The following is a 15,590-nucleotide window of genomic DNA, read 5'->3' on the forward strand; positions in this document are numbered from 1 at the left end:
CAGCTCCCGGACCAGGGATCGAACCCGTGCCCCCCGCATTGGAAGGCGAAGTCCCAACCACTGAACCACCAGGGAAGTCCCAAAACACCTAACTTTACCTTCCAGTTACTCTTCCCATTTTCACCTGAACCCATTCCACTTAGGCTGCCACCTCTTCCACATCACCAGACTGTTCTTGTCTAGGTCCGCAAGAATCCACACCATTAAATATAATGGTCAGGGACTTCCCTGGTGGTCCAGTGGTTAAGACTCTGTGCTCTCAACACAGGGGGCACGGGTTCAATCCCTGGTTGGGGAAGATCCCGCATGCACAGTGGATGTCTCCCTGCTTGAAAGACTTACTTCACTTGGTTTCCAGAACACAGCTCTCTTGGTTTTCCTTCTACCTTACTGGCAACTTTTCTTCTGAATCCTTTGCTAGTTCTTTCCCATCTTCCCAACCTTGGAGTGTTCCAGCTCTCATTTCTTACAGTGCTTTTCTCTCTGCACTCACTCTTAGCGATCTCACCCAGTTTTCAGGCCGTCTGTCAAATTCATATACCAACTCTAGAATAGTCTGTGAAAGTGCAAAACCCCAGTCTGGATTGTCTCTCACCACATCTGTCTCTCCAGCATTTGTCCCTAACTAGGTGGCAATTGTTTCCCTTCAGTTGCTCACAACAAAGACCTTGGCATCACCATTGACTCCTCTTACATGCCACATCCAGTAAGTCAGCAAACCCTTTCAGGTCTGTCTTCAAACTGTGACCACTTCACAGCCTCTCCAACGTTACTATCCTGGGCCAAATCAGCATCATCTATGTAGACCCCTAGATGATATTTACAGTAGCATCTAAACTGGTCTTGAAGCCACACTGGTCCCTGCCCCACTCTAGTCAGTTTTCAACATAGCAGCCAGAGTGATTAAGTCATTTCTCTGCTTAAAACCCTTAGTCTTCTTAGCTTGCTCAAGAGCAAAACAAATATAAAGTCCTTACAATAGCTTAGGGGGTCCTACAGGACCCAAAGCCCACTGCCCACCCCTGCCTCCCCGAATTCATCAACTACTTCCCTTGCTCTCTACACCCTAGCCACACAAGTCTCTGCTATTCCTGAGTCACCCCAGGTTGCGCTCTCTCAGGGTCTTTGCACTGGCTGTTCCCTCTGCCTGGAAAACTCTTCTCCCAGATATCTGTACAACTCAAACCCCCGCCAGTCAGGTCTGTGCTTAAATGCTTCCTTCTTGGGCTTTCCCTGACCTCCCTATGTGATAATGAAAACTGCCCTTCCCTAAATACATATCCCCCTTCTTTGCTGCTTTTTTTCCCCATAGCACTGATTACCATCCAGCACTATATACTTTATTTTTTGTTTCATCATACAAGAACATAAGCTCCCATAGTACAGGGATTTTTGTCTTTTTTTAAAAATTGATGTATTTGCAGAGCCTAGAGCAATGCCTGGCAAATAGCAGACAACCAATATTTGTTAAATAAATTAATACCATCTTCCTTTTCCTTGTTTATGTAGCTGTTGGTCTTTTATCTTTTTAAAAAATATATATACATATGCCTCTTTTTGTCATAAGCCAAATATCTTAACTTCCCTTGAGCTCTCTTGTTCCGGTGTTAGCTCAACCTAGGATACTCTTTCCTCTCTCTGCACCTTCTCCAGAATTACTTTGCTGCTCCCACCTCTCCCTTACTCCCATCTAGATGTGGTCTTAATCTGTAGTACTTAACCTCTCCAGGGCATTTACCTCTGCCTAGTATTGGGTTTTGTATGTGTATAGTTCCTTTGCTGTAATGCACACCCTTGCAGAGCCAAATCCAGGCCCCTTTGTCATCTCTTTCTCCTATATTCCAGTCAAAGGGTAACCTGGAATAAATTCAAAAACTCAGAGCCAAGTCACTTGCTCAATTGCAATATAGTTGATCCTTGAACAATGCAGGGGTTAGGGACACTGACGTTGGGGCAGTCAAAAACCTGTGTATAATTTTACAGTTGGCCCTCTGTATCCAAGGTTCTGCATCCATGCATTCAACCAAGTGCAGATCATGTAGTATTGTAGTATGTATTTAGTGGGGGATAAAAGTGTGCAAGTGGACCCATGCAGTTCAAACCTGTGTTGTTCAAGGGTCATTCGTCGTTAGCTTTATTTATCCCCATTTTCTGGTGGTCAGGGACATCAGTAGTGAAATATATTTCACAATACAAGCCACCTACACAAGACAATGACTTTAAGTGTTAAGTGAAAGTAACATTAAATGATATGGAATCAAATAGAAAGTTGTATCATTCTCATGCCCTGCTCCCCTCTCCCCATCCTTCTGTCAAATAAGGATAAAGTATCAGTTCTCTTATGTAGCACTTTTTTTTTCTTTTAAACATAGGCTTCTGTCTCAGAGCCTTTGGCAGACAACAGAGGCTTACTTACTAAAAAATATTGTTTCATTTTCATTGTACTTGTTCTTAAGGCTACACCTACACAAGTGATACTAATTTTCCATTTACAGAAGTGATAAAAAATGTTCCTCTTAAAATATATTTAAGTAAAATGAGGAGACTTAGGAGTTCCACTTGTGCCTATGATGTGGATGTGTGGAAAGAGTGTCACCCTGACTCAAACAAAAAAAGTGGATAGATGACAAAATCATACATTTTATTGGATCTATCAGATAGCTGATGTGGCAGGGCAGTCAAGTAGCCTGAATTTCAAGGAAGGACAGACCTCTCCAAGGAGAGATGGAATGTAGACTGGCTCACCTGTAGCACAGCATGGGAGGAAGAAGTGTTGACCACCATATAAGCAGGTAAGAGGAAATCAACTAAAATAAAGAATTGCTGAAGGCCAAACTCGGGCTAACATGACAGTATAAAACCCCTGGGAGCCTGAGATACTAGGGGACCTTGCATGCACTGACAAGCTCTTTCCAAAACCTCCACTGGGTGTTCATGAGAAACAGCTGGGGAGAGTGGGGTGCTGGAGCTCTACAGAGCCTCCCTTGGTTTGGAGGCATGCAAAGGAAGGAGGAGTAGGAAAGGCATGAAACCTTGCCTCCCCCTGGCTAGGCCCTTCCCTCATTAGGAGCAAAAAGGCCTAAGCCACTGGGGGAGCAGCAGAAAACCCTGTCTCCCTAGAACGAAGGTAAAGACCCGTTGCTGCTGGGACAAGGTAAGAAAAAACCTCTACCCTTGGGAGGGACAGGATTCAGTCCTGAGCCCCCCCAGGATTTTATACCAATACCATTAAAGGCCTCTTGCCAATGCAAGAAGGGCAAGAAACTCTCCCCCCTCAAGACCAACCACAGATACAAGTCAGGGTTTGGCTGCCACAGAGAGGAGGGGCAAGAATGCTGAGAAAAGACCCATTCCCAAGGCCTGGGCATGAAGGACCTACTAAAGACTGAGGCTTTGGGACTTCCCTGGTGACGCAGTGGTTAAGAATCTGCCTGCTGGGGTCTTCCCTGGTGGCGCAGTGGTTGAGAATCTGCCTGCTAATGCAGGGGACACGGGTTCGAGCCCTGGTCTGGGAAAATCCCACATGCCACGGAGCAACTGGGCCCGTGAGCCACAACTACTGAGCCTGCACGTCTGGAGCCTGTACTCCGCAACAAGAGAGGCCACGACAGTGAGAGGCCCGCGCACCGCGATGAAGAGTGGCCCCCGCTTGCCGCAACTAGAGAAAGCCCTCGCACAGAAACGAAGACCCAATACAGCCAAAAATAAATAAATAAAAATAAATTTAAAAAAAAAGTAGCTAGATAAAAAATATTATTTAAAAAAAAAAAAAAGAATCTGCCTGCTGGACTTCCCTGGTGGCACGGTGGTTGAGAGTTCGCCTGCCAATGCTGGAGACACGGGTTCGAGCCCTGGTTTGGGAAGATCCTGCGTGATGCGGAGCAACTAAGCCCATGTGCCACAACTACTGAGCCTGCACGCCACAACTACTGAGCCCGTGAGCCACAACTACTGAGCCTGCGTGCCACAACTGAAGCCCGTGCGCCTAGAGCCCGTGCTCTGCAACAAAGAGAAGCCACCGCAATGAGAAGCCCGTGCACCACAACGATGCTCGCCGCAACTAGAGAAAGCCCACGTGCAGCAATGAAGACCCAACGCAGCCAAAAATAATTAATTTTTTAATTTTTTAAAAATTAAAAAAAAAAGACTGAGGCTTAATTAGAATAAAGAATCCCTGAGTCCTCCCTGACTACCAACGTAGCAAGCAGCTGCTGGGGGCATGGGCAAAGGCATAGAGACTTAACCATATGGTGCAGGTATGCAGGACAGCTGAAAGCTAAGGATGAAGTATGAACACCTGAGAAAAATTCTTCAGCCCCAACCTAAAGCACAAAATTAGTGGATATGAAACCTGTGGTACACTGAAGGCAACCATCGCAACAACAAAACCCAAACCTAGCTCAATTTCTGACCAGAATGACCAAACCCCACATGAATGGCCTGACAGAAGAGGCTTGCCTATTTCCAAGCATTAATACTATTGACTTCAGTCTCTACTGTTACATAAGTCATGACTGGCATTCAATAAAAATTTTGATATACACAAAGAAGCAAGAAAAATCAACCCATTTGTGATAGACAATCAACGAGACCATATACAGGTATGACCCAGATGTTGGAATTATTGGTCAGGGGCTTAAACTCTGATTAACATGTTGAAGATCTAGTTGAAAATAGGGATAATATGCATGAACAGATTTCAGCAGAGAGGTAGAAACTATAAGAAAGGGACAAATTGAAATGAAAACCACAGGATTGGAGATGAGGAATATTTTCTCTGGGCTCATCAGAACACCTTGTCATACCTGAGGAAATAATCAGGAAACTTGGAAATGGGTCAATAGAAATTATCCAAACTGAAACTCCCAAAAAGAAAACAACAGAGTATTCAAGGTCTATGGGATGATATCAAATAGTCTAACGTGTAATTGGAGTCCCAGATGGAGAAGAAACTGGGCAGAATATTTAAAGAGATGACACTTAAGAATTTTCAAAATACAATGAAGGACAACAAATCACAGATGCACAAAGCTCAGATAAACGCAAGCACTTTCTTTTACAGGAAAAAAACATACCACATGATCAAGTAATCCCACTCCTAGGTATTTACACATGCAAAATGGAAACCTATGTCTGTACAACAACCTGTATGTGAACGTTTATAATGCTTTATTTATTTATTTTTGGTTTTTGTTTTTTTTTAATATCTTTATTGGAGCATACTTACTTTTCAATGGTGTGTTAGTTTCTGCTTTATAACAAAGTGAATCAGCTATACATATACATATATCCCCATATCTCCTCCCTCTGTGTTTCCCTCCCACCCTCCCTATCCCACCCATCTAGGTGGTCAGAAAGCACCGAGCTGATCTCCCTGTGCTATGTGGCTGCTTCCCACTAGCTATCTATTTTACATTTGGTAGTGTGTATATGTCCATGCCACTCTCTCACTTCGTCCCAGCTTACCCTTCCCCCTCCCCGTGTCCTCAAGTCCATTCTCTATGTCTGCGTCTTTATTCCTGTCCTGCCCTTAGGTTCTTCAGAACCTTTTTTTTTAGGTTCCATATATATGTGTTAGCATACGGTATTTGTTTTTCTCTTTCTGACTTACTTCACTCTGTATGACAGACTCTAGGTCCATCCACCTCACTACAAATAACTCAATTTCGTTTCTTTTTATGGCTGAGTAATATTCCATTGTATATATGTGCCACATCTTCTTTATCCATTCATCTGTCAATGGACACTCAGGTTGCTTCCATGTCCTGGCTATTGCAAATAGAGTTGCAATGAACATTGCGGTACATGACTATTTGAATTATGGTTTTCTCAGGGTATATGCCCAGTAGTAGGATTGCTGGGTTATATGGTAGTTCTATTTTTAGTTTTTTAAGGAACCCCCATACTGTTCTCCATAGTGGCTGTACCAATTTACATTCCCACCAGCAGTGCAAGAGGGTTCCCTTTTCTCCACACCCTCTCCAGCATTTATTGTTTGTAGATTTTTTGATGATGTCCATTCTGACTGGTGTGAGATGATACCTCATTGTAGTTTTGATTTGCATTTCTCTAATGATTAGTGATGTTGAGCATCCTTTCATGTGTTTGTTGGCAATCTGTATGTCTTCTTTGGAGAAATGTCTATTTAGGTCTTCTGCCCATTTTTGGATTGGGTTGTTTGTTTTTTTTGATATTGAGCTGCATGAGCTTATGCCTTTATTTATATTCATTAAAATCTGGAACAACTCAAATGTCCATCAACTGGCAAGTGTGTGTGTGTGTCGGGGGGGGCGGTGTGTGTTTAACCCCAGGTGCATCCATACAATGAAATTCTCAGCAATAAAAAGGAACAAATTACTGATACGTGTAACAATATGGATGAATTTCAAATACAATAGGCGAAGAGAAAGAAATCAGACCCAAAAGGCAATACAGGATTCCATTTATGATATTCTGGAAATGGCAAAACTATAGGGGCAGAACACAGATCAATGGTTGCCATGGACCAAGCATGGGGAGAAGTGGATTCACTCAGCACAAGGGAACTTTTGGGGATGATAGAACTATTCTATAGTTGTATGACTATATGTAAAAATTCATAATTGTTCAAGTAAAAAGGGTAAAATTTTACTCTACACAAATTATGCTTTAAACCTAATTGTTAAGATATAAGGTGGCATAAATAAAAGTATTAGTTTGATGATAGGATATGTCAAAAATTACAAAAGTGATACCAGGACGCTTGGAATTCATAAAGTATCGGCAGTGTGGTTATGAGTTGTTCCAAAAACGATGTAACAATACATGTGTTGATCCATAGGACCCTTTTCATTTCAGAAGTTGGAAACACAGTACTATTGTCTTTGGATTTGTGGCTTCACCATTTTCTAGCTACACGACCAGAAGCAAGTTACTTAATCTCTCTAAACCTCAGTTTCCTTCTATAAAAGAGGTACAATAATACTTGCCTAGAGGGTAGTGGTTGCCGGATAAAGTACAAGACATCCTGCTAAATTTCACTTTCAGAAAAACGAGTCATTATTTAGTGTAAGCATGTTTGGAACATATTTGGAACTAATATAGGGTTCGCTGTTTATCTGAAATTCAAATTTAACTAGACGTTCTGGGTTTTCCTTGCTAAATGTGGCAACCCTACAGAGAGAAGGCTTATTGTGGGAATTAAGTAATACACGGTCACGGCAAGACGTTAACCCACCGTTTCGCATAATAAGCGCTCAGTGGGGACCAACGCTGTTTTAATCCCAACCCCTCATTCATTACTTGTTCCTTTATTCTTTCACTCAAATGTTTAAATAAACCAGTTGTACTCGTGATTCTTCATCCCTTGCTGTCACCGCTCTGAAGAAGCACCAGGAAACCAACTATCAGGCGAAGAAATTCTGAGCGGGCGACGTCATGACGCACAAGGCCCGCTCCCCCACCCCCGGCCAAGGGCGCACAAGACGCGTAAATAAGACGTCGACGGCCGGCAGGCAGCCTCGGGGCCTGACGGGATTGTGGCGGTCCTCTCTCCCAACTCGGAAGCTGCGGCTACCTCCGGACGCTTTCAAGATGGCGACCTCTCTGGGTTCTAACACCTACAACAGGCAGAACTGGGAGGATGCGGTGAGTATACCTGCCGGAGGAGGACGGAAAGAGGCAACGAACCCAGGCCTCCACCGGGCGGGCAGGGACATGGCTGCGGCGCAGCCGAGGGAATTCCGGGGAGAAGCCAGCACCGCGGCCTAACTCGGCCACGGCTGAAAGCTGAAGGGCGGCCCGCCTGCGGGCTTGGAAGGAGAGGGCTTAGCCAGGGTCCGGCACCAGCCCCCTTTCCATCCCTACTCCCTCCACTCTTTTCGAGGGGGTCTTTTCTCCCGCCATCTGCCGGAAGTGCAGACAGCACCCCGTCCGCGACCCGGCCCGTGCTGGACCTCGGGTTCCTGCCCTGTTCCCCAACCTCGCTCCTCGTCCCCTCCCCCCCCACCACTGTGGCCGAGATGGCAGGGTCTTCGGAGCCTGGCGTTCGACCAGATTTCCCATTTTCACCAGGACTTCCCTATTCTGTGCCAGACGTGTCTTGGAGAAAACCCATATATCCGAATGGTGAGTGATCGTGTGTGAAACGGGACTTAACTGTCTGTGTTCTGTCAGTGTTGTGGTACTTGCACACTGTCGGTGATGTGTTTGTCTTAGCCAAGAAGTAATAATGCCCCTTTACTAACCCGAAGAGTGCGACGAATTTGCAAAGGACTGTCATGCTTGTTCTCTCACTTTGGAACTCAGCAACAGTCCTGTGATATAAGAGTCATGATAATAGCTAATATTCGTTGAGCATTTACCTAGGAGATAGGTCTGTTAACCAGAGGCAAAGGGAGTTTATGTCTTTTCAATATAGCAAGTAAGGTGTGGAGCTGGGATCTAAGTTCAGATATTCTGACTCCGGGGACCTCAGCAAATAGGAGGAGAACCAGGACTAAAAATCTAGGTTTCCTGACTCCTAATCAAGTGCCTTTTGGCTTCTGCACCTTGTAATCTGTTTAGTATAGGTACCCTCTATCCTTACAAATAAGGGTAAAATTAGCAGCAGTTAACATTTAATACTTAGATTAGGGCTGTGTTGTGATCAGTCTTGGAGGTATTGGTTGACTATATGCAGGGGACCAGCACAGGATGAATCTGTAGTAGTTAACTCTGACTAAACTTTGTAAAATGGGCTGGCCATGGCTGCATCCTCCATTTAGGGACTGTGGAAACCATTAGGAAATGGTTCTTGGGAGAGAACTTCGGAGCCAGAAATGAATCTAAGAGTTGCGGTTGTGGAAAGGTACATACTTACCTGGTGTTAGATCTGTAAGATTCTTAAGAGGTTATAACTTGTAGGTGACTAGATTATATCCCCAGCCCTCCCTTACGCCCCCTCCCTCCCCAAAAGGGTGCATTTTTTCCTCCTCTCTTCAAGATGCCAGGGATTTCCAGATAAATTTCTTGGGTCCTGTCTAGAGAAGGAGCAGGCATCAGGTTTTCTTCTTTCCCTAACTCATTCTTTTCTATTTTTTCTATTTCAGACCAAAGAAAAGTACGGGAAGGAATGCAAAGTAAGTATGTTTAAAGAGTAATGATTTAATTTTATTTTCCTTTTCTCTTCCACTTGCTGAGGTATGAAGTCCTTTATAAAAGTGAGTGCTACACAGACATTCATGTATCATTTATATACTCATTGGCTGTTAACTATTTAGTGTAGGGATAAGAAAATGAGCCCTTTAATGTAAGGATTCTTAACTTGGTGTCTGTGGTTGGGCTTTGAACCCCCTGAGATTGTATATACCAAGTGTTGTATGATTATGCACATGAGCATTTTAGCTGAGGAGGAAGGTCATAGCCATCATAAGATTCTCAAAGGAGTATATGACACTCCCTACTCACCCCGTAAAAGATTAAGGGTTATATCATTAATTGTGGTGACCTCTAGGGTGGGGAGGACTTTGATTTTTGAGTATTTTATTTCTGTACTATGTGAATTTTTTAACTACTGAGGAAGGGTGTTGCAAAGGATTGAAACATCATATGGTGTTTAGACTAGATGATTGCTAAGATCCCTTCTACACCCTAGATTCAGGGATCCTTTTATTAAATCTCCTGGATTGATTGTCCAGATCAGGACCATTAACACTCTGTGGCTTTATTTTGTGTTCCAGATCTGTGCCAGGCCATTCACAGTGTTTCGCTGGTGCCCCGGGGTCCGCATGCGTTTCAAGAAGACTGAAGTTTGCCAGACCTGCAGTAAATTGAAGAATGTCTGTCAGACCTGCCTCTTGGACCTAGAGTATGGTATGTTTGCTCTGTCCCATAGGTCTGAAAGTGTGCAACTACTCTACACAACAAACCAGTTTTCTTGTCTCCCACTTCTCACCCCTTCTCTGGTTCTCACCCACTTTGGAGTGTCTGCTGTGCTCTGCTTTTCCCAAGAAGAAAAGAACCATACTAGTTTATTCTAGCGTTCTGAACAACAGTAGGGACTTAAAGAAAAGTTGGTAATTGATCAGCACTGGCCGAAACCTCCCTTCTGTATACCTTTGTAGCCAAGGTAAGTTAAAGGCATTGTTGCTATGATAGGTAATTTCTTTGCCTTTGGCTTCTTTCTAAATCCAGAGCTTTTTTTCCCACAATCCCTGACAAAGTTCTGGCTAATTGTGCTCTAGATTTTTGTATCAAATATATTGTTAGGACTGATACACTATATTGCTACTGTTTCAGCGTAACTGCTTTTGGGAGTGATTTTTTTTTTTTTTTTTAACTGCAGGTGACTTTTTATTTATGAGAAAAATATTCTTTCAACAAAAGTGTCTACTATACAGTAAAATAAAAGGGAAAAGGAAAATACAAGCTTATCTGTGTTAAGTTCAGAAAGTTGACTCTGCTAATCAGAGTCCTGGTCACATATTGTTTAATATTACTTGTATGTTTGTTGAGGGGGTGTTCCGATTCTGGAATACAGTGACGCTTACATGACTGTGACTATCCAGAGGATGTGTAGGACAAGCCTAAAAATAACCCATTTTTTGTATTTGTTTTAAATAAATTATGGCATAGTAAAAGCTAGATGCATCATTCATTGTAGGTCAAATCTAACTACAGTAAAAGTTTGTTCATCTAAAAGATTTCCTAAAACATTCATTTCATGAAATTTCATGAAGACTCAGGAATTTGGATAATTTCTTAGAATGCTCTGTAGTAGTATTGGCCTGATGGTGCTAAAGATTTTGAATTAAAATAAAGCCTCTGGTACCAACTAAGAAAGTAGAGAAAGGAAGAACGATGTATTCTGTCTACATATTCAGTTTGGATATGGTTTAAAATTATTTTGAGTTTTTTCCTCCTTTCCTTTGTTCTAGGCTTGCCCATCCAGGTTCGTGACGCAGGATTGTCTTTTAAGGATGACATGCCAAAGTCCGATGTCAACAAAGAATACTACACACAGAATATGGAGCGAGAAGTATGTTGCCACTTGCTTGATGTAGTTTTATATTTGAAAGAATGAAAGAATCCTGGGGGATTGATACAACCTGTGTAATTTATCTTTTGAATGTGTCATTCCTTTATAGATTTCTAACTCTGATGGAACACGGCCAGTTGGCATGTTGGGGAAGGCCACATCCACCAGTGACATGCTGCTCAAACTGGCCCGGACCACACCCTACTACAAAAGAAATCGACCCCACATTTGCTCCTTCTGGGTGAAAGGAGAATGTAAGAGAGGAGAGGAGTGTCCATACAGGCAAGAGCTGAACTGCTTTTTCAGTTTTTGCTTTCAGATGATTAGTCATCTAAGAAGCGGGGAGGTGCTAGCTTAAACTATTTCTGCTTTAAAATGTAAAAGTTTATACAACTAGTGTCATATGTCTTATATCTTAGGACTAGAGCTTGATTAAATTGTGTTTACTTATAATGGAACTCTTACTTACAACCAAGCCTTGGGAAACTAAATTGCGCTGCCATAAAATATCAATGTTGACCTCAAAAGTTTCTGCCTAAGATGTAAGTCTTTGCCATCATGGTATGATTGGCTTGAATCTCAGTATATAGTTGAAATCAGATTAAGACCAGACTTCTAAAGAATGTGTAAGTGTGTTTGAGTCAAGACTGCCAGGCATCTGGATTAGGAGTTCTTACTTTGGGGTTGGTGAAGCCTACACCCAACAAAAAGTTAGCTATGTTTTTTTCTGGGGTTGGGTCCATAGATTTAATAAGACTCTGAGTGGAATGCAAGACCTCAGACACATTAAGAACCCTTGACCTAGAGGAGGGTAATCATGTTGTGGTTACCTTTTGTTTTGGAGTGGATTGTGCCAAAAACATCTTTATAAGGAAACTCTGCCACCCTGTGGCCGTTTAAGTGGCTTTTCGGAGGCTAGCAAGTCCTTGTGTGATACAGTAAATCCCTTGATATTAGCTCTGTTTTAATAGTTATGTTTTGGTACGGCCATGGTTTCTAGATCAAAAGGGGACTTTTGTAGCTCCTGTTGGGTGGTATCTATAAAATTTTTCCCTTGTTTCACCTTTATGCATTGTTCTTTCCTGAACCATAGACATGAGAAGCCAACAGATCCGGATGACCCCCTTGCTGATCAGAATATTAAAGACCGATATTATGGAATCAATGACCCTGTGGCAGATAAACTTTTAAAGCGGGCATCAACAATGCCTCGTCTGGACCCACCAGAGGACAAGACTATCACCACACTGTATGTTGGTGGTCTGGGCGATACCATTACTGAGACAGATCTAAGGTTTGTGAATATAATTTTATGAGTTATTTTTGCTTTCACCAGCCCTAGAATTTTTTTTTTTTTTTTTTTTTTTGGCAAAAACATGGGAAAACATGATAATTCTGTATATGGTACATTTTTCTTTAGTTGCTCTAGAGTTAGTAAGTGTCATGCTGACTGGAATTTTTATAAAGTTGTCCTTTATGATGCCACATAATGTTCCTCAACAGTGCTTATTCCATGTTTGTGTAGGGTATTAATTACATGAGCTTCTGTTTGGCCTAATAGCCATTAGAATTTCTAAAGATGGCACATATCCAAGTATGATTAATTTTGTAGGGGAGGGAGAGCTTTGCAATTATAAAACCTTGTGGTTTAACTTGTTGGCTTTTTAAAGAGATTGGTATTTGGTAAATTTGTGTTATTCTTGGCTTGTATTTTGCATGGCTAGATGAAACATCTGGGCAGATACTGATGGAAATTGCCTCTTGCAAAGAGAGAGAGGGGAGAAGAAACACTTTTAGGTGTACAACCTGCCCTTGGTAGCTTGTCTGCATTAAACCCTAAGTGAGCTAGAGTGTCCCCAGGGGGTGGCAGACTTTTTCCCACCTGCTCTTTCTCTTCTTTTTTACAACCTTAAAAAAAAATTTTTTTTAAAACGTTCTTGGCTCATCAGCCATGGGGCCTGTAGTTTGCCAACCCCTTATCTAGGGTTTAAGGTCTTTAGGGAACCTTCTGGAGCCCCTTTTCCTCCATGGGAAAAACACTGAGATGTTTGATAGCCTTTATTTACTCATTATTTTTCTTTCCCTTCCTCAATACACAGCACCCACAATAGGGTGTAAGGTATGGGGGGAACCACCTGCAGGTAATTAGGCAGATCACCATGGGGCCACCTGCCTTGTGGTGAATCAGTTAAAGAGTTAATAATCCATATTCAACTTCCTGGGAATGTCTATGTTATTAACTCCGTTTTTCTCTACCTGTATCCCTTCAGAAATCACTTCTACCAGTTTGGAGAGATCCGAACAATCACTGTTGTGCAGAGACAGCAGTGTGCTTTCATCCAGTTTGCCACAAGGCAGGCTGCAGAAGTGGCTGCTGAGAAGTCCTTTAACAAGTTGATCGTCAATGGCCGCAGGCTCAACGTGAAATGGGGAAGGTGAGCATTAGACTGTATTAAAATATCATTATTGAGATTTTCAAGAACCTTTTCATTATCTGGGGACTAGTTAGCTTAAATCAATAGGACCTTTAAAAAGAATTTTTCATTCTGTCTGGCATTCCATTCCTGTGGATATTAGGAAGATGCTACTTTGGAAATTTATTCAGGGTTTTGGTGTAGTGATCTGATCCTTTGAAGGTTCATGTGTTTTGTGACCAGCCGTTATAGGCCAAGGGTAATGCCAGGGCATGAAAGGTGGCATGCGAGTTTACACAAGAATTAGACCTAGATTCTGTCCTCTATAGGCCAACTGTCTAGTGAAGAAGAATAGCTAACATAAGTTTGAAAGTGGTGATTGCATAAGAGAGACACAGGTAAAATGCCCTGGACATTCAGAGGTGGAAGGTGTTTCTGGCTTGGAGCCAGGGAGACCTTTCACAGCAGCAGCAGCGGCAGTCCTCACGCAGTGCTTCCTGAGCACTGGGCTCAGCACATGGGTGTTGCCTCCTCCAGCCCCTACAGCAGTTCTAGTGAATTTTGAACCCAAGTCTTTCTGGCTTCAAAACCTTTGCTCTTATCCTCTGTGCACTGTGGCATTTATGGGAAAAGAGTGTGTGCTGAAGAGGAGGCAAGGAGTGAAGGAACTCCGTTTGACTAGGAAGCATGAGAAGCAGAGGTGTGAGAGAAGGTGGGACCGTGTGCTGATGGCGTAAGGGTCTGTGTCTCCCAGGTCCCAAGCAGCCAGAGGAAAAGAAAAGGAGAAGGACGGAACCACAGACTCTGGAATCAAGCTAGAGCCCGTTCCAGGGCTACCAGGAGGTGAGTGCAGACTTTCTGCCTACCTGGTAGCTTGCTAACTTCAGTTGCTCACACTGCCCTTGTGTCCCACGGATGTTAGAAGAGACCCAGGTCTCTGGCTCCCAGCAGCTGTGTTCTCCCAGCAGGACCTCCCAGGATTTCAAGGCAGTGGAAACGCTGTTGCACAGTTGTCCTCTGCTCTAACTAGCTGTTTCTCTTCTTTAGCTCTTCCTCCTCCTCCTGCCGCAGAAGAAGAGGCCTCAGCCAACTACTTCAACCTACCCCCCAGCGGTCCTCCAGCCGTGGTTAACATCGCCCTGCCACCCCCACCTGGTATTGCCCCGCCCCCACCCCCAGGTAACTTCAGCTTCCTTCTGAGGAAATCGGGAAACCCTGGCGAAGTCCTGTAGGCTGTGGGTGTGTGTTAGCTCGTAAAGCCTTTACTACCTGCCTGCAACGAGGTAAGGAGTTTGCACCAAAATGTAAATTCGTCAAGAAAGTCGTGTTACCAAAAAATTGTCAGATGAGCTAAACAATGCACTTGGTCATGTGATGAAGTTACATTTTGGCTCAAGCTCTTTATCTTGTTCATGGCAAGTAATAAACAGTTCAGGGACTAGCACTTTGTATAGCACTGCTCTTTATAGCACTGTCAATGCCAGCATGAGCAGTGTAAGTAAATCACAAGCAGCCGGTTCTCCCGGGCAGAGTTCCCATACTCTCTGGAGAAAGTCCTGGTTTCTGAACACCCTTCACTCGAGTATAAAGCATTGAGGTTAATGATGACAGGGTCTTGCCATCAGCCTGATTTCTCCCTCACCTCCCAAATTCTGATCAAATCCTGTCTGATAGGCTTGGCATGTTTGATAGATAGCAGAGGCTCAGATGACATACTAGCAATACCTGAGACGTGTGGAGTTTTTTTTTTTTTAAGCCATCTTGAGGGGGAAGGTTTCTAAAACCAAGGAAGTCAGCAGGTAGACATTCCTAAGCAAGTCTTGTGAACTGACATTTTCTGAAGCCCCATGTCAATTTGATTTATGTGTAGGTGGTATTGACCTTAGAAAATTCAGGGTTTGAAAGGTTGTCAAGAGAACTGCAAACCTAACAGATTTTTCTCTCCTATCTGTAGGTTTTGGGCCACACATGTTCCACCCAATGGGACCACCCCCTCCTTTCATGAGGGCTCCAGGACCAATCCACTATCCTTCTCAGGACCCTCAGAGGATGGGAGCTCATGCCGGGAAACACAGCAGCCCCTAGCACATTATCACCACTCTGGGGATCTACGGAAGCGAGGGCGCTTAAAAATCCCAGTAAATGAATCTTGGAATAAATATATTTTTCCTTCCTTTGTA

The 15,590-nt window shown here is 43.3% G+C and overlaps 1 protein-coding gene across 2 annotated transcripts; it reads left to right on the forward strand.

Annotated features, from left to right (window-relative positions):
* Positions 1–7,354: 7,354 nt before the first annotated feature.
* RBM22 (RNA binding motif protein 22) lies at positions 7,355–15,590 on the forward strand. Of its 2 annotated transcripts, XM_082455048.1 has the most exons (11): positions 7,363–7,626; positions 8,053–8,106; positions 9,069–9,098; positions 9,699–9,831; positions 10,896–10,996; positions 11,106–11,278; positions 12,090–12,290; positions 13,267–13,431; positions 14,165–14,253; positions 14,458–14,589; positions 15,365–15,590. In XM_082455048.1, the coding sequence occupies exons 1-11, from the start codon at positions 7,417–7,419 to the stop codon at positions 15,493–15,495; spliced, it is 1,419 nt and encodes a 472-aa protein (XP_082311174.1). In that variant the 5' UTR covers positions 7,363–7,416; the 3' UTR covers positions 15,496–15,590. The 2 variants fall into 2 exon arrangements, with proteins under 2 accessions (XP_082311175.1, XP_082311174.1); XM_082455049.1 differs by lacking the exon at positions 14,165–14,253 and having other exon boundaries at positions 7,355–7,626.

The sequence above is a fragment of the Balaenoptera physalus genome (assembly GCF_965194825.1).
Source record: "Balaenoptera physalus genome assembly, chromosome: 3".
NCBI classification, from domain to species: domain Eukaryota; kingdom Metazoa; phylum Chordata; class Mammalia; order Artiodactyla; family Balaenopteridae; genus Balaenoptera; species Balaenoptera physalus.